Raw genomic sequence first — 25,411 nt, 5'->3', positions numbered from 1 at the left:
TGATATGGAAGGGCTAACACCAACTAGCATGGATATATTTGTTCTTACTGTCTTGTTTCATGATGGATGACTTCAAGGGTAACTGAAAGAGTTGAAGAAACCCCACAGAAAACACAAAATACTGAGCTCTTTGAATTTAAAAAAAATGTAAATACTTAAAACCATATTTTCTGCCAGCATTTATGGAAATGTGCTTTTCATAAAGGGCTAGAATCTTTCCAGTTTCTAAGTTTATCTTTCACTACTGCTGTTATTCAGCCATAACTCTATTAACTGATAGGGAAGGGATACAGTAGTCCCCATTTATCCAAAGGGGATACATTCAAAGATTCACAGCTGATGCTTGAAACTGCAGTTAGTGCCAAACTCTTTATATGCTATGTTTTTTCTTATAAATACATACCTATGAGAAATTTTCATTTATAAATTAAACATAGTGAGAGATTAGCAATAAAATAGAACAATTATAACAGTAAACTATAACAAGTTATGTGAACATGGTCTTTCTCCTCTTTCTCTCTCTCAAAAAATCTTATTGTTTTATATTCACCTTTTCACTTTAAGGAAGCACTTTAAAGCTTCTCTTTGGTGTATCTGAATTGCCGGCATCACTACTCTTGTACTTTGGGACCATTATTCAGTGAACTAAGGGTGACTTGAACATGAGCTCTGTGATACAGTCAATCTGCTAACCCAGTCCACTACTGCATAACTACGGTCAGGGAGCATGTGCACTGTGGATTCGTGGGACAATGGAAGAGTCACATCCTGTCAGGGTGGAGTGGGAGGTTGAGAGGTTTCATCACATGACTCAGTGCAGAATTTAAAACTTGTGAATTGTTTATTTCTGGAATTTTCCATTAATATGTTCAGACCACTGTTAACCAGAAGTAACTGAAACCATGAAGAGTGAAACTGCAGATAAGGGAGGACTACTGTGGTGTTTGCCTTGCAGTCCTTCGACAAGGAAGGATAAATACAATTGAATTGGTGCCCGTGCTCTCAAATCTGGTATATTCCTATACCATTTGAGAGTATTTTGGTATTTGGGCTGCCTTATTTTTAGGGCTTCAAAAGTCTTCAAAGCATTTTTACACACAGCCTTTCACCCCACCTCCAGCAGTAAAAAATTACAACCACATTAACATTTATTATTAACAAAAATGTAATGACTCTGTCATTGAAAAGTACCTTAATAACTCTCTGTTCTACCACAGTATCCAACCATTCAATAAAAGCCTCCACAGTAGCATTCTTCTTAAGGAGATCTTTCAGTTCTTGGAACACTGTGATAGAGTCATCTACCATGTATAAAAGAAAAAAAAACAAGAATATTACACTTGACTTTGAACCCAAGAGAAAACCTAAAACTAGAAATCATTGATAATATTATACAATAAAAAGGAAAGATAGTAGATTGAGTTAGATGTGTTAAAGGAATTCATTTCATATCCTGAGAACAGTAAAAACATTCTTGGTACTTTATTCTTCAAAATTTTGATCATAAGTGTATCTTGGTATATATTGAAATATAGGTTTTGATATTATATAAGTATATTATACTAGAGAAGAGTCAGTTGTCAACATAGTTGATTACTCATTTTGAATCCAACACTTTCATTAAATGGAATGACTTAGTTGAAAGTTAAAGGGTGAACTAAGGTTATTGATTTCCTGCTTTATGAAATATTCTTTATCTTTAACAAAACTTGAATTTTGCACTGAAGAATTGAGCCACTTATGTAAATAATCTTGCATCAAGTAAAATTTAAAGGGCCAGTATAAGATTATCATTTTATTAAAGAGTTCAAGGTTTACTGAGTCCCAAAAGATACTAAAATTTTATGTTAAGAAACAGAAAGCAGGGCTGAGGTTGGACCGTCCCCAGACAGCAATTCATTATTGGTGCTGAAGCCTATACAAAGTTGCATTTTTTTGGTCTTTTCAGAGAGAAAGGAAGAGAGAGAGTGGGTTATTCTCCCTTGGGAACTGAGCCTGGTTGTCTAGTCACACTTAGGGGCCTGGTAAGCTCTCAGGGGGTCCAAACCTGATCTCGGATTTTCTGCTTTGAAAAATGGTATTGTGCAGAGATATCATTTTGAGATGTGTCATGCACATATGACGCCAAGAGTGCTAAACACATGGAAATGTGCATGCTTGCAATATAGAACTAGAAGAAAACTAACAAGACTCGGGCTATTTTGATTATTTTTAGATTCTTTCTATTTTGGTAATATCTAGACAATGTGATTATGGATGACTTACTTTCCTCTCAATATTTTCTAAATTGTCCATGTTTTCTGCAATGAGTAAATACAGCCATTTTAAAATAGAAAATACTTTTCTCAAAATGTGAAATGTTTCTATAACCAGGTTGCTCAAACAGATAGGGTCTTTGTAGTCTAGGGAGAGAACATCTGGCAATGTTTGGTGACGTTTGTGGGTTGTCACAACTGGAGGGAAATTGCTAATGGCATCTAGTGTGTAGATGACAAGGATGCTGCTAAACATCCCATAATGCAGAGGACAGCCCCGCAACAAAGAGTTATTCAGTCCAAGGTGTCAATAGTGCTGAAGGTGAGAAACCCTGCTGGAACAAAGAGAGAAGACTCACGTTCAGTGTAGATGTCGGATTCCGTGTCCGCACTGCCAGAAATGGTGAGAAGGGCCTGTGATCCAATGCTATTCAAGTCAACCTTCTCAATGTCCGATACCATAGAATTCACAACATGCTGGTCAAAAAGAGCTGGTCTGGCAATCTGTATAGAAAAAGTTTTTTTAAAAACACTACACTATGTCATTGATGGTCTATCTAAAAGAAAGTTTTAGCTTCTAGAATATTTCCTTCAGAAGAAAGTCATAAATGTCTCATTTTATTTTTTAAAGGTTTTATTTATTTATTTGTAGAGAGAGGGAGACAGAGAGAAAATGAGGGAAACATCGTGATCAGGTGTATACTGTGAGAAACATCAATTAGGCAGGCAGCCTCTCCCATGCGTCCCAACCAGGAATCGAACCTGCAACCCAGGCATATGTCCTGACTGGGAATCAAACCAGCGACCTTACACTTTGTGGAACGACACTCAACCAACAGAGTCACTACAGTCAGGGCAGTGTTTTCTTATTTTAAAACTAAAAAGCAATAACCGAGACTCGTGATCATCTCTGTAAAAGGTCTGAAAACTATTTTAGGCTTAGAAAATGAATTTTTTTAATTCAAGGTTGTAAAATAAGAATTTTGTAATACTGTTTCTTATCTGGAATTATTCCAAGCTAGTCTTCTAAAATTTAGGGAGCCAGAAACCTTCTTAAAATAAATGATCACTTGAGAGGAGGGAAGGTGTACTTCACAATATGCAAATGTAGTCAAATTTAAGGATGGAGTGGAGGGATTGGGCAAAAAAGAAAAAAAGTGAGAAAAAAAACCTCATGGACACAGAGAACAGTGTGGTAACTGCCGGAGGGATTGGGGAGTGGTGGGAAGTGGAGGAGGGTGTAGGGCAGATAAATGGTGATGGACAGAAACTTGACTTGGTGTGGTGAACACACAGTACAGTGTACAGATGGTGTGTTGCGGGATTGTGCACCTGAAACCTGTATAATTTTGTTACACCAGTAAATTCAATAAAAAGGTAAAAAGAATATACTACAAAAATAAATATCACTTTTTTCTTCTCTGTTTAAGAGAGCCAAATTAGAAGGTACTTTTAAAATGTGTTGGTTTAGTAGGTTTCAAAATATTAAGCATCCTATGGGCTTATTTCTTTCCAATTTAATTTTTATCATTTGGATTCATGTGACCAATAAAAGTTTTACATTTTACATTGCCTTCAGAATTGTGTTTTTACTTTTATTCTGAAGGAAGTTTAAATTGATAATAAAGTGGCAAAGTTAGTGCAGAGTACAGCTATCCCCAGTGTCTACTTTTGTTGAACCCACCGCTATGAAGGCCCAACTGTATTTCCACATCCTCTCCATCCAGTTTCTCTATTACCATCTCACATGACCATTGTATATTAGCCAAATCAGAAAACTAACCTCGGTATGATAGTATTAACTACACTATAGAAATAATTCTAAGTTCATCAGTAATGTCCTTTCTCTATTCTAGGATCTCACAATGCACTTTATTGATGTCTACTTAGTCTCCAGTCTCTGGAATTTCCTCAATCTCTGCTATAAGAAGGTTCATTTTTGAGTTGGAGACTCAAATACACTCGGCTTACTAACATACCTGAGCAAGATGTAAGAAAGACGTTTGTCGTTTCAGAGAAGATACAAATCTTCGCACAATAGGTATTTTCTTGTCAGTCAGAGCTTCTGGCAAGTTTTCCAAAGATGAAACAACCCACTGTTCCCAATTTTTAGCAAAATTTCGTATGTCTGCTAATAAGCTACCAAAAAAAAAAAGCTCACAATGTGTTAAATGCTAAATTGTCCAAAATGCATTAAATACATGTAGTTTGATGGAAGAATACAATTATTGTATGATTCCAAGTGCATGACTTTTGAAGTCAGCCTAGGTCTGTCATTAATCATCTTGTTCAATACACTCAATCACTTCAAGCTCCAATTTCCTCATCTGTTAAATGGGAACAAGAACAGTGTCCATGTTACAGGATTATTATGAGGATTATATGAAATAATTCATGGGAGGTGCTTAGGTTAAAGCCTGTCATGCACAATGTTCAATAAATAATTATTATCAACATTAACTAACTCGATCATTTTCAATAAAATATTTCTGGGAAAATGTAAGGGTGCACTTGACTTTGCATGGCTTCTTGAGAGCCCATCATGTTGGAACCATAAAATAATTTCAAGTATTTAATATTAATTCCTAGTAACATATTCTTATATTCCAAATACAACTGTGGGATAAATTATCAAATATGTGCTGATTAGAGGAACTTGCTTTAAAATTGCAAATGTTAGCAGGTCGGCTTTAGCTCAAGCGGCTACTTCATCATGGCAGTCACTAAAATTGCAGTTGTTGGTTGTGTTTATATTATGAGAACACATAAAATTTTAAAAATCAGTTAATTATGTACCTTTTATAGCTCAGTAAAACAGATTTAAATATATTTGAGGTGGTATGTACGTTGAGGACAGACATGTGGCACAGGAAAAAGAGTAGGCAGTTTGGAGTTAAATAGACTTTGATTAAAGTAAAGGCTCAGTTTCTTACTAATAAGCTGCCTGTAGGTAAATACCTAAGTAAATAAATTACATAAATATAAAATAATGAGAAAACTAACTTCTTTATGCTCCTGGGTTCCTCATTTGTGAATTTAGGATCATAATAGTTATTTGGAATTTTGTTCAAAAAGCTCTAATTGATAAGAAATTGGTTCAGTAAAGTATAGTGTTTTTCATATGCTATGGAACCATTTAAAGAGATAATGTTGATCTATATAGTTGATATGAAAAGATTTCCACAGTATACTGCCATTACAATAGTATGTATACTATGGTTTCGCTTTATAGAATGTACATATTTACAGTTGTTTCCAGAAAACAGTCTGTGAGATAATAACTAAGACATTAAGAATGTAGTGAGATTATGAGTGATTTTTTAAAATGTATACATGCATACTCTTCATTCTCCACAATGAATGTGAATTACTTGTAAACTTAAGAGAAGCATATATACATAGTTCTTTTCAGGTTTATTGTGGGAACTAAGTGAAATAATTTATGCAAAGCCCCAAATCCCCATGCTGTGTTTAATAAACATCAACTGTTACTACCATTAGTCACATGCCATATGCCTGCCACTAGGTACACACAGCCATTCTGCTGTGACATGTACCTAATTCAGAGCACAAATTAGACATTTAAAGACTGCAAATTGGTATTTAAAAGAAACTAATCTTGGTAAATGAATGAATTTCTACTAATGTTTTCCTTTAACATAGTGTATAATGTTAAACCCTACACTAGGAAACTATTATATTTTATTGACTGAACTTACCTTTCAGGCATTTCTTGCATTGTTGCAGGAATGAGTACATCTGTAAGAACCTTAACCACAGCAAAAGAGAGTTAACATTAATACTTACTTGGCATTTCTACAGAAAGACTCATTATTTGTCAATTACTTTTATTCCTAGCTTTCAAGAGAATAACATGTTAATTCATTTCTGAAAGAACACTTTTTCCCTAAAATGAATGTATTTATGAGTTGCATGTGTTTGTGTGTGTAAAAGGCAGGGTGAGGGGAGATCTAAAAACACTGCAGTTACTAGGTCAAGCAGGTGACACCTACTGGGTACAGAGAGATAATTATAAGAACAGACAAATTACTGAAAAGAAAGGGCTAGACTGAGCCCTAAACATGAGTGAGATGAAAAGTAGCACAAAGAAGAAATTATACAGTGCTGACTGATTCCAGCTCAGGAAAAACCGTGATGTATAAAGGAGGTTGGGAATCAGATAAGACAGGAGCACTGCAGATCCACTAGGCTGGCTAATCAACTTAGTGGGCCAGCCTGGAGAAGTGGACCAAGAAATTTACATCAGAAGATATTTCAGAATGTGGGTAGACACTCAGCCTACAAAGGCCTGTGTAGCTTATCAGCAAAGCACATGCATATTCCATGTGTATGAGACAGTAAAACAAGAGACAGCGTTGTCCATGCTCTGTATGTTAGTTCCTGATAGATTGGCCTAGGAATTATGAACTGTTTCAGGGACTGAAAGCTGGGGCCACTCTCTGAAGAGGGAGATGAAGGTCTGGCAGAAGCTCATCTTACACTGCTCCATTTACAGTGCTCACCGTGCTCCCTGAGTTCTCTGTGAAGAAGAGAAACTTAGTTCTTTTAAAGGGACTTAAACTCGGGAGGTTTGTGTTGAACTCAAAGAAACAGACCAGTTGAGCAGGGAGAAAGACGCTTAATGGATATTCTCAGAGGCACTGAATGACAGTTGAAGCAGCTTTGTCTTGATGGCAGTAATGTGTGTGCGTGAGCTCTGGATCTTTTGTTAGAGATGCGCTTGGAGCCACCTTTTCCCCCTTCCCAGTTACTCTCTCAAGTCTTAAATATTGCAGACAACCAACTAGTGCAAATTCAATCTTTTCCCTCTAAATAATGATATTTTTATTCAACCCCCCAAAATGAGACAATGCCTTCCTTCTTTACCTTGAATTAAAGGTAGACAATATGCTGCATTCACTCCCCCATTCTCTCACCCTGTGATGAGGGAGAGCTGAACAGAGGGTGAAAATATGGGCTCTTGCACTCAGCCTCAAGCCCACCTGTCACTTCTTTATTTTTTATTTTTACTTTTTACTTATTGTTGTTCAGTTACAGTTGTCCTGCCTCTTTCCCCACTGCTCTCTGCTACCCCATCCCCCTCTACTGTCTGTGCCCATGAGTCGTCTATTCGTGTTCCTTCACTTGTCTCTTCCCCTTCTTTCCCCCATTATTCCCCATTATCCCCTCTTCCTTCTGGTCACTGTCAGTTTGTTCTTTATTTCCATGTCTCTGGCTCCATTTTGCTCACTTGGTTGTTTTGTTGATTAGCTTCTACCCATAGGTGAGATCAGGTGGTATTTGTCTTTCACCTCCTGGCTCATATAACTTAGCATAATGCTCTCCAGTCCCATCCACAATGTCATGAAGGGTAGGAGCTCCTTCTTACTTTCTGTTGCATAGCATTCCATTGTGTAAATGTACCACAGTTTTTTGAGCCACTCATTTACTAATGGGCACCTAGGCTGTTTCCAGCACTTGGCTATTGTAAATAATGCTGCTATGAACATTGGGGTTCACCTGTCACTTCTTGGCCTGCAAAGTTGTTTCTGGACTGAGTCTATGTAGCTTCTGCTGCATTTCTCTGCAACTAACTTAGAAGGGTTTCATTTCCTTAATGCTTAACAAGGCTCTGGCTTGGGTTTTCTTGCTAACTCAGGCTGTTTTTTTTTATTTTATTTTCATTTTTTATGCTGTTACAGTTGTTCCTACTTTTTCTCCCTTTCCCTACCTCCACCCAGCCCCACCCTCTTTTCTCCCCAAGCCAATCCCCAAAGGAAAGCTTCTCTTGTATCTTATGACAATTTAACAGGTAAATGTAGACAAACTCACTTTAAAGTACCCAGATTTCAATATAGTTTTCTCCCTCGGCTTGAGCACTATTGCTCCTCTAACTAGAGAGCAAACTGCCAGGGAACTGGCCTCTCCTCTTTCCTACTAAATATTTGGCTAGAAGGCCAACCAGCTGTTCTTGTCTTTGTTCAGGATGTCTTGGTGATCCTCCTGTAGACATTTGGGGACCCTTACTTGGTTTGAGAACAGAAATGACATTATGCATTAAAGCTAGAGATTTTCAAGTTATTAATCCTGTAAGAGTGCTTAATTCTGCTTTTTCCCAAGGCACTAATATTGTGAAAAAACATTGTGTTATTTAATCTGAAAACATGCTGAGGAGTTAATAAAAATTAACTAAGTGTTCATGTATTAATATGTCACATTTAGAATTATTAACTGTAAATAAAATTGATTTGGATTTACTTAACGACAATTTACATTAAAATACATACACTATGAAATATACATCATTAAACTTCTTGCTTTCTCATTAGAAGAAATAATTAATGGTGTTTCACCAGCCAGAAATAATGAATTTAATGAAAACACATTGCAAAAATTTAGACAGAATGGTCTTAAAAGAAAGATATAGTTTATATTTAAGAGAGTGCAAAGAACTTACCTTATAAAGAATGGAGTCACAAACACAGAAAATGTCAATGATAACAGGGTTTTCAAGCAGGGGAAGAAGATGATCAGGCATCCCTTGCCAAAAGTGTAATAAGAAATGCTGGATCTAGTCAAAAAGCAAAGAATATATACATTAATATTTTTTCTTCAACTCATACAAAGGACAGGCCAAGAAAGTATTTTGTAACTTTTACCTCTTCAAAATTTCCATTAATTGCATTGTCCAGGATGCACTGACAGTGAGTTTTGTACATCATTATGAGAGTATCAACCTATTTTTGGGAAGAAAAAGCTTAGTTAGCAGCAGCACCCTTGCAACACTGCATTCATTTGTTCATACATTCATTTGTTCTTTCAACACACATTTATTAAGGTCCTGTCATATACCAGGCATTGTGCTCAATGCCGAGGAATTAAAAATAAAGAAAAAATGCTTATTTCAAGGAGCTTACTGCCTTCTGAAGGGAGAAATGCAAGCACTGTGTAATTAAAATGCAGTACCATAAAAAAATGATAAAGGCAATTGTGCAGGCACATTCAGGCCAAAGCAACATTGTGATTTTCTGCTTACTAAGAAAATTACCTTTGATTGGAGAAGTACTCAAAATTTATTCTTTCTTTGAACAAATCATCAAATTTTTAAAATCTTGCTATTAGTACTTCATTTATTTTCTATTTACATAGTTTTGAGACAATAAATTTTCATTGTACCATACTTGGCATTCTTTCAAATTTAATTTTGCTTGATTTTCTGGGAATAGACATCATATTATAGAAGGTAGGAGCAGAGGCAAGGCTCATCCCCAGTCAAGTCAGGGGGCATGTGATGGGGGAAGGGGCAACTGCCTTGAGTGACAGTGCGATGAGGCAGAAATCGGGTCCCACAGCTTCAGCTGGCACCCCCCACTAGAGTCAGCTTCTCACTGGGCAATCTCCATCCTTTCTGCCTGAAGAAAGCAAAGGCTTAGCTGCAACCCCACCCTTCTTTCCAGAAACTGTCAGGTTATCTGGGGAACTTGGTTACTGGCTAAGAAGGTGAAAGGCAAGGAAGGCCCGGGGCCCTGAAGGGGCAAAGTGAGTGGTAATTGCTGGTGTTCGTGATGGACACTAAAGGGAATGAACTTAGAAACCAGGGGTTATATAAGCACCTTGATACCTGAACGAGAAATGATTCACAGACCAGTTTTTCAAGCTGACAGATAAGGAATTTCTTGGAGACTAGCAGAGAAACTGAAACTACTGAACATATTTCTTACCTCTTTTTTATTTTGTTGCTCTCTCTGTGCCCCCCCCACCTCTCAACAGGTATTTACACAGTAAATATTTTTATAATATATTTGCATGTAAGCAGTCCTCTCCACAAAAGTACTCAAGCATACTCTCCCCCAAAGAACTAGGTTCCCTGAGGTGTCACTGATTTCCACAGGTTTCCCCACAAACTGCACATGTTAACATTAACTGGAAGTATCTGAAATCTGAAGCCATAACATCACACATTATATCTGTAAGGTAAAAAAAAAATGATGTGGTAGCCCTGATAACTATGATGGGAGAGGAGAATAGCACGAAGTAGACATACTTCAGGAGACTTGCCTAGAATTGACATTTGAGAATAACCTTCAATACACTGCCTACTATTAACTGGGAGAGTATGCCTGTCATCAGAATGAACCCCAGAAGTTACTGTGTATGTCTACTTATCGATCAATAGATTTCTAATCAATGTGTTATTTTTATTTCTGGTTTCTACAGAAAGTGCATTTCTAAAGTATTTAATTGGACATTTGTTCATATTCCTCCATCTTTGCACCTCAAAAATGACTTAATGAAATACTATCAAAGGTGTTTTCCTCAAATGCTAATGAAGAATGAACTCTAGTTAATAAAAGAATGTGGAAATTATGCCCCTATTTAATAATGGACACTGCTATTAGTCAGCTAGTAGGACTGCAAAAATGACTTTAGAAGTTCTGAAATGGAAGGAAATTTAGATGCACATTTTATTACATAAGTACTGACAGACCATATGGAAGATTATTTATAAACTATGAAAAACTCCTTCCTTAGCCTTCAAAAAAATTGCAAATGCAAGAAGAGAAGCATGAATTTTGGAATTGAAAAGAAGCTTTGTAATCATCTAGTGTACATCCTTGCATTCACCTAGGTTCCTCTCCTGAGAGCTAGGAATAGATTCTTTCCTGGAGAAGTGCTTGATGACTATTTATAGAAATTAAATGATGTTAATCAAAAACATAAAGCTTACGACTAAAAATACTGTATGTGATAGATGCATTCTAGTGTTTTCTTCCTTGATATTGAGTTTTAAATAAAAAACAGTCTTTAATCTTGTAAGGTTTATTTTGCCAATTTCTGTGGTTATGTACTACCATGGAGATGGTAAATAATTAATTGGAAAGTGCTTAATCTATGTTAGTAAACATTTCCTCCTATAAATCAGTCTATTATGTTTGATTATGCAGATTTCTGACTGCTTCCTGCAAGTGGCATGAGATTCCTAGCAAAGCGAGATATGGAACCAACATATCAGAAAATCAATACAGAAGTAGCTTTAATTGATTGATACCTTTTCTTTAGAAATGCATCCTTGGTACACAAGGTGTTGAGCACTGGGGAATTCTGGAAGAAGGGTTCCAGTCTTTGAGCTAAGTGAATATTTACGAGTGAAGCCACCCTAAAGTTTAAGAAAATAAAAAGAAAGTCTTAATAAAACATATAATTCTAATAAAATAGAAACCCATAACATTTTATTTGTTTTATCCTGCAAACCATGAGAAATTAGAAGATTTAGGTAAACTGTTTAAATTGTGTAACTGAATAAACTAGACATTTCAGAATTATTGTTTCCAAACTGTAAATAGTTTCATAGTCAGGATAAATTTCCTATTACTTTGGATTTTCATTTTGAAATTTTTTGTCTTCACAACTTTTAGACCTTTTAGTTCACATCTGTTAAGGGCATATATTTTGAAGGATCTATTTTTAGAGCTATTGAAATTATTTTAACTATAAGAGAATCAAGGATTGCCAAATCCAGTGCCCTTACCCATGATTTAAGTAAATGAGATAAGTTAATTTATTTATTCAGTCTCAGAGATAAATAGCAGTAGAATTTTGATTAGAGCCTGAGTCTCCTAATCCCTAAACTAGTACTCTGGACTTTCCCACCTTACCCTTCCCCCACACGAAGTTCAGGTATTTGTTCTTTCAAATCTCTTGAAGAAAGCACATCTCTATCAGGTTTTAGATTTTAACTTTGTTAATCTTTAGTTTCAAGTATCAATAGGGAAGGATTAGTTTGATTAAATCATTTTTAATAAATGAATAAAAAAATCTATTACATAAACATAATAAACTGATGTAATAGCAGTTGATCCTAAATCTGTTTAATCAGTCTTAATAATTTAAGATGTGCTTCAAAGGGTTTCACTGCTTTGGATTTATCATTTATGAGTACTGATTATCATTGATTATCAAAGAATGGTACTGTTAATAAAAAGGGGAAAAGAATAAGATGTAAAAAAATAAAGATTTTAATTTCACAGAAAGAAAAATGTTTAGCAAGATTAAAACAAATATGTGATAAACAATAGAATACACCTAAGTCCTAATTTTAAAAAAGATTTATACTTTTTATACCTTTTCTTTTGGGTATAAAATCATGTTTATTCATCCTAAGATGTAATTTGTGAGATGGAAAAAGTGAGACCGAGAAATATAAACCAAAAAATGACAATACATAGTGTTGTATTAAATTAAATTTAAGTTAGAGATTGAGAATACGCTCATTTCAATAAACAATAAAATTAGTAATCAAATTTTTTCACAAGGAAAATAAAAACAGGTGTAAAAGATTTATAGGCAAATTTTGTCAGCATTTAAAAAAACATAATTTCAAACTTAAAAGATCTCCAGATAATAGAAAAGAAGACACATTTCCCAATTCATTTGAGGACATATGCCAAAACTAGACAAGAACAGAAAAAGAAGGAAAAATTTTAGACCAATATTGCTTATTATTTTACTTGAAACAGTACCAAAATGTTAGCATACCAAATTTAACAGCATAAAGAATGATCATATTCAAGTCGAATTTAAATTTACTGCATTAAAAGGAAAATGTCATATATTATATAATCATCTCCTTTCTTCTTTGTAAACTACAAATACAGAGGGAAATTCCCTTAATCATTCACTAAAGAATATCTTTCAAAAATTACAAGAAATATTATACTCAATGGTGAAATACCAGAAACATTCTCTTAAAAATTACAAATAAGATAAAGTTATCCACTCTCACCTCTTTTAATCAACACTGTACTACAGTAAATAGTTAATTGAACATTAAGACCAGAAAAAGTAATGAAAGATTAAGCACTGAAAAGAAACAAAGTAGTATAATTTGCCACTGATGTGGCTGATCATACTGAACAACTAAAACAAACTACACAAAAAATTGTTACAATTAAGAAATACTATTAGCAAAGTTGCTGGATATGAGATCGATATGTCAATTCAATTGCTAAAATTAAGAAATAAACTTTAAGAACATGTGATTAGGGAGATACTGTATAATGCTCTCCAGTTCCATCCATGCTGTCACAAAGGGTAAGAGGTTCTTTCTTTTTTTACAGCTGCATAGTATTCCATTGTGTAAATGTACTATATTCACTAATTGCTGCCTCCGATCGTGGAGATGCAAACACAGAGGCAGCAAGTATTTTTGCAAGTGAACTGCTTCCCACCCCATATAAAGTGGCTTCTAGTGGATTTAAAGGGTCAGTGCCTCTTTATTCCTTTTATTTTTTCTCCTCTTTTGAAAACCAGATATTAAAAGACTGAGATATATAAAAGCAACAGCATTTATGGGAGACATTAGAAAACCACCAAGCATACCCAAGGAAAGGTGCAGGCTTGGAAAAGACCTGAGAAGATCTAATAGACCTCAGGCTGATATTGGTATGGAAACAGCATACCACAATAAAAAAATAAAACGAACATCAGGAACAACTACAAAGGACACATGGACAAAACCAAGGAGGGGATGGAATCAGGGGAGGGGGTGGGAATGGCCAGGGTAGGAGGGAATGGTCGGGGGGTAAATGCAGACAACTGTACTTTAACAATGATCAAATAATTATAAATAAATAAATAAATAAATAAAACAAGATGCAAACCCTGGGGAGGAAGGAAAATCTGACTTCCAGAACTATTGCATTATTAGAGTCAAATGTTTTCAACAAAAAAGTTACAAGGCACACAAATAAACAGGAAAGTATAGCCCATTCAAAGGGAAAAAAAACTAACCAAAGAAACTATCACCAACAAAGACCATATGGCAGACCAACTAGACAAAAACTTCAAAACAGCTGTCTTAAAGTCAAGTCAGTGTTTAAAGAATAACGGAAGATGTGGATAAAGTTAAATGATGTATGAACGAATTAGAAATGTCAATAAAGGTTTAGAAAACCTGAAGAAACCAAAAAGAAATTCTAGAACTAAAAAGTATAGTAAGTGAAATGAAAAATTTATCAGAGGAATTAATAGGCTGATATGAGTAAGCAGAAGAAAGAATTAGTGAATGATAAGAAAGGACAATTGAAATGATCAAGTCCAAGGAACAAAAATTTAAAAAATGAAAAAAAGGTAAACAGAATCCAAAGAATCTGTAGGGCATAAGCAGATAAGCATACACATTGTAATAATCCCAGAAGGTGGAGCAGGATGGTGAAAGTATTTGGAGAAATAATGGCTGAAAACTTTCCAAGTCTGATGAAAGATATGAATGTAAACATCCAAGAAGATTAACAAACTTTAAGTGAAATGAACTCAGAGATCCACACTGAGACACATTAAAATCAAACTTTCAATAAACAAAGAGAAAATCTTGAAAGCAGAAAAAGAGAAGGAACTCATTTACATACAAGGGATCCTCAACAAGATTAGTATATTTCTTAGTAGAAACTTTGCAGGCCAAAATATTCCAAGTGCTAAAAGAAATAAACTGTCAACCAATAAACCTATATCTGGCAACACTATTTTTCAAAAGTAAGGGGGAAATTAAGGCATTCGCACACATGCACACACACACAATAGTTGAACACATTTTTAGCTACTTGACCTACCCTGCAAAAATGCTAAAGGGAGTCTTCCTGCAGGTTAAAATAAAATAACAGTAAACTAATCTGAAATCATATGAAGAAATAAAGACCTCAGTAAAGGTAAATACCTATGCAATTATAAAAGCTACTATTATAATAACAGTTGTAACGTCTACTTTCTGTTTTTATATGATTTAAGAGACTAATATATTTTAAAAAAACAAATATTAGTATAAAAGCTAGTATTACTGTAACTTTGGTTTGTAACTCCACATTCTGTTTTCCACATAATTTAAGAGACTAATACATTATTTTTAAAAATAGCTATCAGTGTATATTTTAAACAGTTTATAAAGATGTATTTTGTAATATGAATAACTAAGGGGTGAGGACAGAGCTGTAATGGAGCAGAATTTTGTATCTTATTGTAGTTAAGCTGGTATAGATTTAAATTACTGTTATACCTTTAAGATATTAAAAGTAATCCCCTGGTAACTAAAAGGAACAGAGTTGTAGGATACACACCAGAGTAAATGACAAGAAAATTAAAATATTTCACCACAAAAAATCAACTAAACACACACACAACAAAGAGTAATGCAGGAATAAAGGAAAATATGTGATAAGACATATAGAAAACAAATAGCAAAATGACAGAAAGAAGTCACTCCTTTTCAATAATTGCTTTAAATATACATGAATTAATTCCTCCAATCAAAAAAGTCAGAAAGCAAAAAACCACAATCCACTTATGTGGTGTCTACTATAAACTCACTTTAGATACAAATGCAGAAATAAGTTAAAAGGGAAAACGTGGAAAAAGATATTTCGTTCAAATAGTAACCAAAAAAAAAGGAATGGCTACATTAATATCAGATCAAGTAGACTTTAAATTACAAAACATGAGGCAAAGAAAGACATTATATCTTTTTTCTTTTTTAAAATATATTTATTGATTATGCTATTATAGTTGTCCCATTTTCCCCCTTCATTCCCCTCAAGCCTGCACACCCTCTCCCACCCACATTCCCCCCCTTTAGTTCATGTTCATGTGTCATAAGTTCTTTAGCTTCTACATTTCCCATACTATTCTTGCCCTCCCCCTGTCTATTTTCTACCTACCATCTATGCTACTTATTCTCTGTACCTTTTCCCCCTCTCTCCTCCTCCCACTCCCCTGTTGCTAACCCTCCATGTGATCTCCATTTCTGTAGTTATGTTCCTGTTCTAGTTGTTTGCTTAGTTGGTTTTTGTTTTTGTTTTAGGTGTGGTTGTTAATAATTGTGAGTTTGCTGCCGTTTTACTATACAGGTTTTTTATCTTCTTTTTCTTAGGTAAGTCCCTTTAACATTTCATATAATAAGGGCTTGGTGAGGATGAACTCCTTTAACTTGACCTTATCTGAGAAGCACTTTATCTGCCCTTCCATTATAAATTAAAGCTTTGCTGGGTAGAGCAATCTTGGATGGAGGTCCTTTCACGACTTGGAATACTTCTTTCCAGCCCCTTCTTGCCTGTAAGATCTCTTTTGAGAAATCAGCTGCCAGTCTCATGGGAACTCCTTTGTAGGTAAGTGTCTCCTTTTCTCTTGCTGCTTCTAGGATTCTCTCCTTCATTTTAATCTTGGCTAATGTAATTATGATGTGCCTTGGTGTATTCCTCCTTGGGTCCAAATTCTTTGGGATTCTCTGAGCTTCTTGGACTTCTTGGAAGTCTATTTTCTTTGCCAGATTGGGGAAGTTCTCCTTTATTATTTGTTCAAATAACTTTTCCACTTGTTGCTCTTCCTCTTCTTCTTCTTGTACCCATATAATTCAGATGTTGGAATGTTTAAAGATGTCCTGGAGGTTCCTAAGCCTCTCCTCATTTTTTTTAAAATTCTTGTTGCTTCATTCTTTTCTGTTTGATTGTTTCTTTCTTCCTTCTGGTCCACTCCATTGATCTGAGTCCCAATTTTCTTCCCATCACTTTTGGCTCCCTGTGCACTTTCCTTCATTTCACTTAGGGTAGCCTTCATTTTTTTCACCTAATTTATGACCAAATTCAACCAATTCTGTGAGCATCCTGATCACCAGTGCTTTGAACTGTGCATCTGATAGGTTGGCTATCTCTTTGTCTCTTAGTTGTATTTGCTGTGGGGATTTGATCTGTTCTTCAGTTTGGGCCATTTTTTTTTTGTCTTGACGTACCTGTTATGTAGCAAGGGGCGGAGCCTTAGGTGTTCACCAGGGTGGGGCAACCCACTCACTGGGTTGCTTCTGCTGCTTCCCCCAAGCAAACTGGGCTCTTCTGTTGCTGATTCCTGTGTGGGTGGGCTTGTACACTTTCTAGGATCCTGTGGGTCTCTGCACTGGGACCCTGGGTTGTGAGGCCTATCTCGCCTCCCAGTTTTGCCTGGTTTATCTCCGCATGAATGTGGGACTGCCCGGTCAGCTGCCTTGCGCGCCTCGCTGGGTCTGCCCACTGCCACCCCACACCCAGGGTCTGTCAACTGCTGTCTGTGCCTGGGGTCCCCCCCCCACATGGTCTTGCATGCCCTGCCTTCACAAGCCACCACTTTTTTTTGTCGTGGCCACTCTCCACCCCTCCTACCAGCCTGGATGAATGTGTCTATTTTAACTCCTTGGTTGTCGGACTCCTATACAGTTCAATTTTCTGTCAGCCTGGTTTTTATTTTGTTTCAAAATTGTTGTTGTCCTTATTTTGGTTGTGCGAGGAGGTATAGTGTGTCCACCTACACCTCCATCTTGGCCAGAAGTTCCAGGACATTATATCTTAATAAAAGGTTCAATACAGCAAGAAGATGTAACAATTAAAACATTTACCATCTGACGATAGCCCATCAAAATATATGAAGCAAAAATTAACAGAATTAAAGGAAAAAATAACTCTATAATAACAGTTAAAGATGTCAATACTGGACACCAACTAGATGTGATAAAAAATACTTAACAAACTAAAAATGGAAGGAAACTACATCCAAAAAAAGGCCATACATAATATAACTATTGCTAAGTTATATTTGATAGTGAAAGACTGAAAGATTTTTCGGCTAAGATCCAAAACACGGCAAGAATGCCCATTCTTGCCATTTCTGTTTAGCCTAGTACTGTAAATTGTAGCCAGAGCAATTAAGCAAGAAAAGGAAATAAAAGGCATCCATATTGGGAAGAAAGAAGCAGAAGTATCTCTGTTCATAAAAACATGTTTTTATACATAGAAAACCCTAAAGATACCACAAATACAACTGTTTGAATAAACAAATTCAGTAAAGTTGCAGGGTACTAAGCCAACCCCGAAAAAATCAGTTCCATTTCTTTACACTAACAATGAACAATTCAAAAAACAAATGAAAAAAGTAATTCTATTTACAATTACATGAAGAAGAATAAAATACTTAGGGATAAACTTAACCAATGAGGTAAAAGACTTATGAACTGAAAACTGCAAAATACTGGAAAACAAAATTAAAGGAGACACAAAAAACTGGAACAATATCTTATGTTCATGAATTAAAAGATTTAATAATGTCAAGATGTGAATACTAACCAAAATGACCCACAGATTCAATGCAATCCTTATCAATATCCCAATGGCATTTTATAAAGATAGAAAAAAATTGTTCTATAATTCACATGGAAACTCAAGGGACCCCCAATAGCCAAAACAATATTTAAACAGAAGAACAAGGTTGAGGGCATCACACTTCCTGATTTCAAAACTTACTACAAAACCACAGTGGTCATGGCATAAAGACAAACAAATAGATCAATGGAACAGAATAGAGAGTCCAGAAATAAACCCTCACATATGTTGTTAAATGAATTTCACCAAAGGTGTCAAGAACATTCAATGGGAAAAGGATATTATTTTCAACAAATGGTGCTAGGGAAACTGGATATCCACATGTAGAAGAATAAATGTAGACCTTTACCTAGCACCACAGACAAAAACTAAGAAAACTGATCAAAGACATGATTATAAGACCTAAAACTATAAAACTCTTAGAAGAAAACATAGGACAAAACTTTGTAACATCTGATTTGACAATGATGTCTTAGATATGACATCAAAGGAACAGGCAACTAAAGGTACATAGAAAAACTGACTTTATAAACATTTAAAACTTTTCTGCATCAAAGAACACTATCAACAGAGTGAAAAGGCAGTCCTTGAATAGACACTGAACAGACAAAGAAGATATATTCATAGTCAACAAGCACATGAAAAGATATTCAACATTACTAATACTTAGATAAGTGTTAATCAAAACCACAACAAGATATCACTTTACACCTATTTAAGACAGAATAAAAAACAACAGAACTGACAAGTGTTAGTGAGGATGTGGAGAAATTGGAACTCTTGTAGACTGTTGATGGAAATATAAAATGGTACAGCTGGTGTGTTAAATAGTATGAAAGTTCTCCAAAAATTAAAAAATAGTATTAGTATTTGATGAAATATACCCAAAAGTATATACTCAAAAAAAGTGAAAGCAGGGCCTCAAAGATATATTTCTATACCCATGTTCATAGGAACATTATTTATAATAGCTAAACCATGAAAGCAAACCAGATGTTCACTGACAGATGGATAAAAAAGTAAAATGTGGGATGTGTGTATATATATATATATACACACACAAATATATATATATATATATATAATCCCACTATATGTATACACACACACACACACACACAATGAAATATTATTAAGCCTTAAAAAGGAAGAAAAGTCTAATGTATGTTACAACATGGATGAACCTTGAACCTAAGGGTATTATGCTAAATAAAATAAGCCCATCACAAACATAAAAAACTGTATGATTCTACTTATATGAAGTAACTAGAGTAGTCACAATGACAGAGAGAAAATAGAATCATGGCTTTCAGGGGCTGGGAAAAGGAAAGATGAGGAGTTAATGTTTAATGACTACAGAGTTTCCGTTTTGCTGGATTAAGAGTTAATGGGTAATAGTGATGGCTGTACAACAGTATGAATGCACTTAGTACTCCTTAAGTGTATATGTAAAAATGATTAAGATAGTAAATTTTTGTTGTGTGTATTTTTGCACAGTAAAAAAAATATGAAAAAATCAATTACAGAAGAAGTAAGAACTTAAGTGTTAAGAGCAACTTTATACTTTTAGAAGACTATGTAGAAAAATATATTTATGATCTGGAATAAACACAGAATTTCACACACAAGATACACAAAGAAACACTAGCCATAAAATTTTTCAATTACCTTCCTCAAAACACTGTATAGAATGCTGAGTCATGCCACCAACAGGTAGAAGTTATTTATAAGACATAACCTAGGATATTGGTATCCAGAATATTTTTAAAGTCTCCTAAGAATCAAATTTCTAAAATAGAAAAGTTATGTGATCTGAACAAATATTTCACAGAAGAGAAGCAGCCAATAAAACCCCAAAAAGGATTTCAAACTCATGTTTTGTGTAGTCATCAAAATCAATTTTTAAATGAAAACCATAGATAACATTTTATGCTTATTGAATTGGCAAAAACTAAAATGTCATTTGATGCCAAGTGTTTCTGAAAATGTGAAGCACAAGGAATGTCATACAGCTGAAGAGACCTAGTTGATACAGCCATTTTAGAAAACAACTTGATCTTAACTAGTAAAGCTAAACATAAGCACATCCTAAGATCCAGAATTCCACTCCTGCATCTGTGCACTTGAAAAATGTCCACAACAATATTGTTTTTCTACCAAAAAAATGAAACCAACGATGAAAGAAATGAATGCATTGTGATACAGCATTTTTATACACTATAACACTATACAGAAGTATAAATAATAGTACTAGAATTACATGTATTAACACTGATGAATCACAAAACCTAATGCTGAATGAAACCTGAAAGTTACAGAAAAAATGAATCCATTTCTACGTATGGTAAATAATAAACAATGTATTGGTGACAATAAACTGGGCAATAATAAAGAATAGATAAAATTTACTATCTTGATAATTTTTAAGTATGTAGTTCAGTGGAATTAAGTACATTCATATTGATATGCAATCATCACCACATGTTTAGGAATTCATTCAAAAGTGATAAACTTTAAGGACAAACAAAGGAGTGATTAAGACCGAATTCTGGACAGCAGAAACTTCTGCTCGGCAGGGACAAGGAAGGGACCAAAAGGGGGGCACACAGAGACTTCTCTCTTTTCAGCTATGATGTTGCTCTTCAGTTTTTACCTCATGGTTATTTGTGAATTGTGTGTGTATGTGTTATAAATAATACATTTCCTGATAAAAAAATTTAGTGTTAATGAAACGCATATTAAGGAACAAAATATATTTTATTTTAATGCTTATTTAAGGCCCTCATGATGATAAATACTACTTCTGTGTAGCAGAAGTTAACAAATGTGTGGAGCATTGACAGAAGGCAAGAGTGCTCAAGAAAAAGTGTTTAAATTTTAATTTGTTTGAATATATTAACAATTGCTCACAAAGCTGCGATAAATCAAATAATAATATCTGCCAAAACATGTAACAGAAAAAAAGGAAGGGTTGATAAAGTGGGGAAAAAAGTAAAATATAATCATTTTGATTCCAATAATATGTTTCCTATTTTAACTGTACTAGGAGATGCCAGATCATAGGCCAGCTACAGAGGTCTGGTGGGGGTTTTGTTTGTTTTGGGGGAGCTTTTTTGGCAACTGATGACTTCAGTACTCTTGAGTAAACTATTAAAAATCTTATTTCCAAGAGAAAATAAGAAGGAATCTATGGAAAAGAAACAATGTGATTAGAAGGCAAGAGGGTCTGATTTATGGGGAAAGATTAAAGGAGTTCAGCTGCACAGTTTGGCTAAGTGATGACTACAAGAGAGCATGATAACGCTCTACAAATATTTGAAGAACGTACACCAAGAAGGGAGGATTTGTTGTTTATCTTGGTACAAAGTTGTTGAACTGGCCATGAATGGTTGATGTGAAGAGAAGGAAACTCAAACTATCAGGGAAACTTCCTGGTTGAAATGTCTGAAATCAAGGGACTTTTTTCTTGAGAAATGATGGCAAATCAGTACTTCAGCTAATTAAAACAAAATGGAATTTGAACCACTGCCTTTCTGAATTAAAAAACTGAAACTATCAAAATTCATTACTACTGACTGATAACTACTATGACTGTCAATTTTTCTTTTTTGTTTTGCTTTTGTTGTTAATTTTGTTTGCTTTTATATTATAAGCTATTTAAAACTTTTTAAAATGTATAGATAAAAAGTAATAAATACCCATGAATTCACCATCTTAAGACATTAGACATTTGAAATACTAAGGCAGCTCTTGTAGTTCCCCCTAACTTCTTTCCCTTCCTTCCCCACAAAAAATAATTAATATTCTGGATTTGTTTATTATCATTCCTAGTCAAGCCTCTAAACATTTACTTAATATGTAAATATTCTTAAGCAATAAGTACTATTGCTTTAAAAATGGTGTCATAAAGTATGTATCCTTCTAAATTCAATGAGCTTTTTTCACTAAACTTTAGGTTTTTGACATGAATCTAATGTGATTCTTACAGCTGCAGTTCACTCAATTCCAAGTAAGGGTAGTATTCCCTTGTATAAATATATGTAAAATACATTTCCCATTATATCATAATGGACATTTATTTTCCAACATTCTGAGATTATAAACAATTCTCTTATGAACATCTTCCTACATGCCTTCTTGTGCAGTGTGAAGGTTTCTCTAGGAATGCATTTATAAGGTGTGCACACCTTCAATATTACTAGTTCTTGTCCCTCCTACTGTTAATGAGAGTTCCTTTTCTCCACATTCTTGAAAACATAGTTTTAGACTTTTTAATTGTTATTATTCCGATAATAGTTAAGTAATTACTAATGGTTTTAATTTGTATTTCTCTTTTTGAAGGTTTAGATTGAGCACTTTTTATATGTTTATTCGTGGAAATGATATTCAAAATATTTACTGACCATATGCTATGGAACTTGGTCAGTCAGAATGGGCACCATGAACAACACTATATATTATTCATTCTTTTTCATCCTGTGTTAATTGCCTGTTCATATACTTTGCTATATTTATATTGAATTGTCTTCATATTTTGGAGTTGAATCCTTTACATATTCCAAAACAGTACTGTTCTATGGAAATTTCTGTGATGAGAAAAATGTTCTTCTATATCTGCATGATCCAATACAATAATCACTAGCTACATACGACTATTGAATGCTTGAAATGTAGCCAATGTGACAGAGAAACTGAATATTTTACATATTTAACAGCCACATGTGCATAGGGGCTACCATACTGCACATCATGTTTATAGATAGCAACCTTCTGTCACATGTGATATCTAAATATTGTTTTATTTTACATATTTGAAGCCATATATATGTATATTTGCTCTCGTGCCCTGTTTTTCTTCCTAAATATTATTTCTCTGTCAGTAAAAAAAGCCTGTTAATAAACAATATAGTGCTTCATCCCAAAAAGTTCTGTAAGTTATGTAACCATTTCCTTATTAGACATTTAGGTTGCAAACAGTTTTTCACTGCAGCCAATAACAATTTTGTGCATGATATTTTGTCCACATTTTCTATTATTGCTTTATGTGAGATTCATGCAAAAGCAAAATTAGTGGCAAAAAGTATATAAATACTGTAAAAATGATATGAATTTTGCAACTATTTTTGAGAAACTTAGTTCTGTCTACCCAGCAGCATATGAGAGACCCCATTTCACCATACCTTCACCTGCATCATAATAATTCCTTAATATTTGATAATTTTACCAATTAAAGTGTTATTTTTTATTTATTGTAATCCATTTTTCACACATCTATTGGTCTTATGTGTAGAGTCTATGCACATCTTTTACTATTCAGTATGGTCTTCATATTGTTCTTATAAACTGATAGAATTTCTTCACATGGTAGATATGTGATATCTACCCATTGTCATCTTATCAGAAAATATTTTCCCCAATATTTCTTTTTTTCTTCAAATTTTGTATGTGGTACTTTTGATACAAAGAAGTTTTTGATTTGTTTTATTTTTTCCTTTGAAATCTCTTAATTCTTTTGCATACTTAGAAAGTCATTCCTCAGAAATGAAGTAGATATGTTTCCTTCTATTTATTCTTGGTATACACAGTAATTTATATGAAATTCATAAAGTTATGAGATATAGAAATTCATAAAGTTATGAGACAGAAATCTTCCCCAAATTGTTCATTTTTATAACATTATGTCCTGAAGAATTTAATTTATCTATTTTGTACTCCATCTTCCTCTAGAAAAAGCTTAAGGCAATTCATTGAAAAATATCTTCTTCCTTCCTCATTTGGAATGTCCCCTTGATCATACGCTAAATTCCCATATATACTAGGGTATTTTTCAGGTATCTCATCTCTGCTGTAGATTTGTAGTACCTCTAGTTGACTCAACATCATACTGTCATAATACCATAGTACCTACCAGACAAATCTTTTACTTTCTATTTTTCTGGATCAAGTCTATAGCTATTTTCATCATTTCAAAAATTAATTACCCAATGACATTTTTATTAGAATATTAAATGTTTAAATTAATATAGGAAGAATTGGCACTTTTATAATAACTAGCATTCCTATCCAGACATGTCACATGTCTTTTCCTTTAAAATTTTCTTTTACAGCTGCATTTTTTAAACAGGTAGTATGCATCTTTTACTATGATGGCTCCTAAATATTTTGCATTTCTGCTGCTTCCTACAATTTAAATTTTATAAGGTCCTCCTTTATAAACATCCTACAATGCACAAGACACCCCCCACAACAGAATTATCTGGCCCCAAGTGTAAATGACACAAAGGCTGAGAAACCCTAACCTACGCTGTTCCATCCGTCTGGACCACTCTTCCTCTCTCTTCCCCTGCTGCTCTCCTCCTCCACATTCCCACTTATTACCAGTTCTCTGCTTTTTAAAAAATTTTTAATCTTTATTGTATCTTTTCCATTACAGTTCTCTCCTTAAATCTCACTTCTTGTAGTTAATGTCATTAACCACCTAAACTAGGTTAACTGCTATGGCACCCTTCATAATTACTTATAATTACTTAAGATACATTTTTCTCCTACACTATAAAGGGTCAAATCTATCTGCTCACTGTTTTGTTCCCTAGTGCCTGTGAGTCCATATAGCTCTTCATTAATATCTTGACTATGAGTTTTAAAAAATAAAACTTTACTCAGATTTTTTTAAAAAGCAAATACATCCTTAGCCTCAGTTTCCTTAGCTACAAACTATACATGTTAACACCCATTTTCTGTATCTCACAGTTACTAATGTTCCAAGAACCAGAAATGTGCAGGCTTACACTGGAAGTCTAGGGTCCTGAGCAAACCATGAGGGTTGGTCACTCTGACCACAAAATATTTTTCTATTTCAACTTTGTTAAACAAATATTCTATTATCATTTTTTTAAAGTATCTGGAGTAGTCCTGGGCCTTCAGAAAGTCCTTAATTGTGCTAATTTCTATAGTCATCATAGTAATGACATTCTATTATTACGTCAG

At 34.3% G+C, this 25,411-nt stretch overlaps 1 protein-coding gene across 1 annotated transcript in view; it reads right to left on the bottom strand.

Moving 5' to 3' along the window:
• The window catches only part of RFX6 (regulatory factor X6), a 53,399-nt gene that overhangs the window by 8,918 nt on the left and 19,070 nt on the right, over window positions 1–25,411 (bottom strand). The window contains exons 7-13 of the mRNA XM_028510866.2: window positions 11,305–11,412; window positions 8,915–8,992; window positions 8,713–8,826; window positions 5,975–6,024; window positions 4,235–4,394; window positions 2,615–2,759; window positions 1,192–1,301 (exon numbers count right to left, since the gene is read on the bottom strand). Coding sequence (XP_028366667.1) covers window positions 1,192–1,301; window positions 2,615–2,759; window positions 4,235–4,394; window positions 5,975–6,024; window positions 8,713–8,826; window positions 8,915–8,992; window positions 11,305–11,412 — 765 coding nt within the window. The remainder of the gene's footprint in view (window positions 1–1,191; window positions 1,302–2,614; window positions 2,760–4,234; window positions 4,395–5,974; window positions 6,025–8,712; window positions 8,827–8,914; window positions 8,993–11,304; window positions 11,413–25,411) is intronic.

Source organism: Phyllostomus discolor, chromosome 4, assembly GCF_004126475.2.
Source record: "Phyllostomus discolor isolate MPI-MPIP mPhyDis1 chromosome 4, mPhyDis1.pri.v3, whole genome shotgun sequence".
NCBI lineage: Eukaryota > Metazoa > Chordata > Mammalia > Chiroptera > Phyllostomidae > Phyllostomus > Phyllostomus discolor.
The sequence above is the reverse complement of the archived record's forward strand: the minus strand, read 5'-3'. Positions and strand labels throughout refer to the sequence as shown.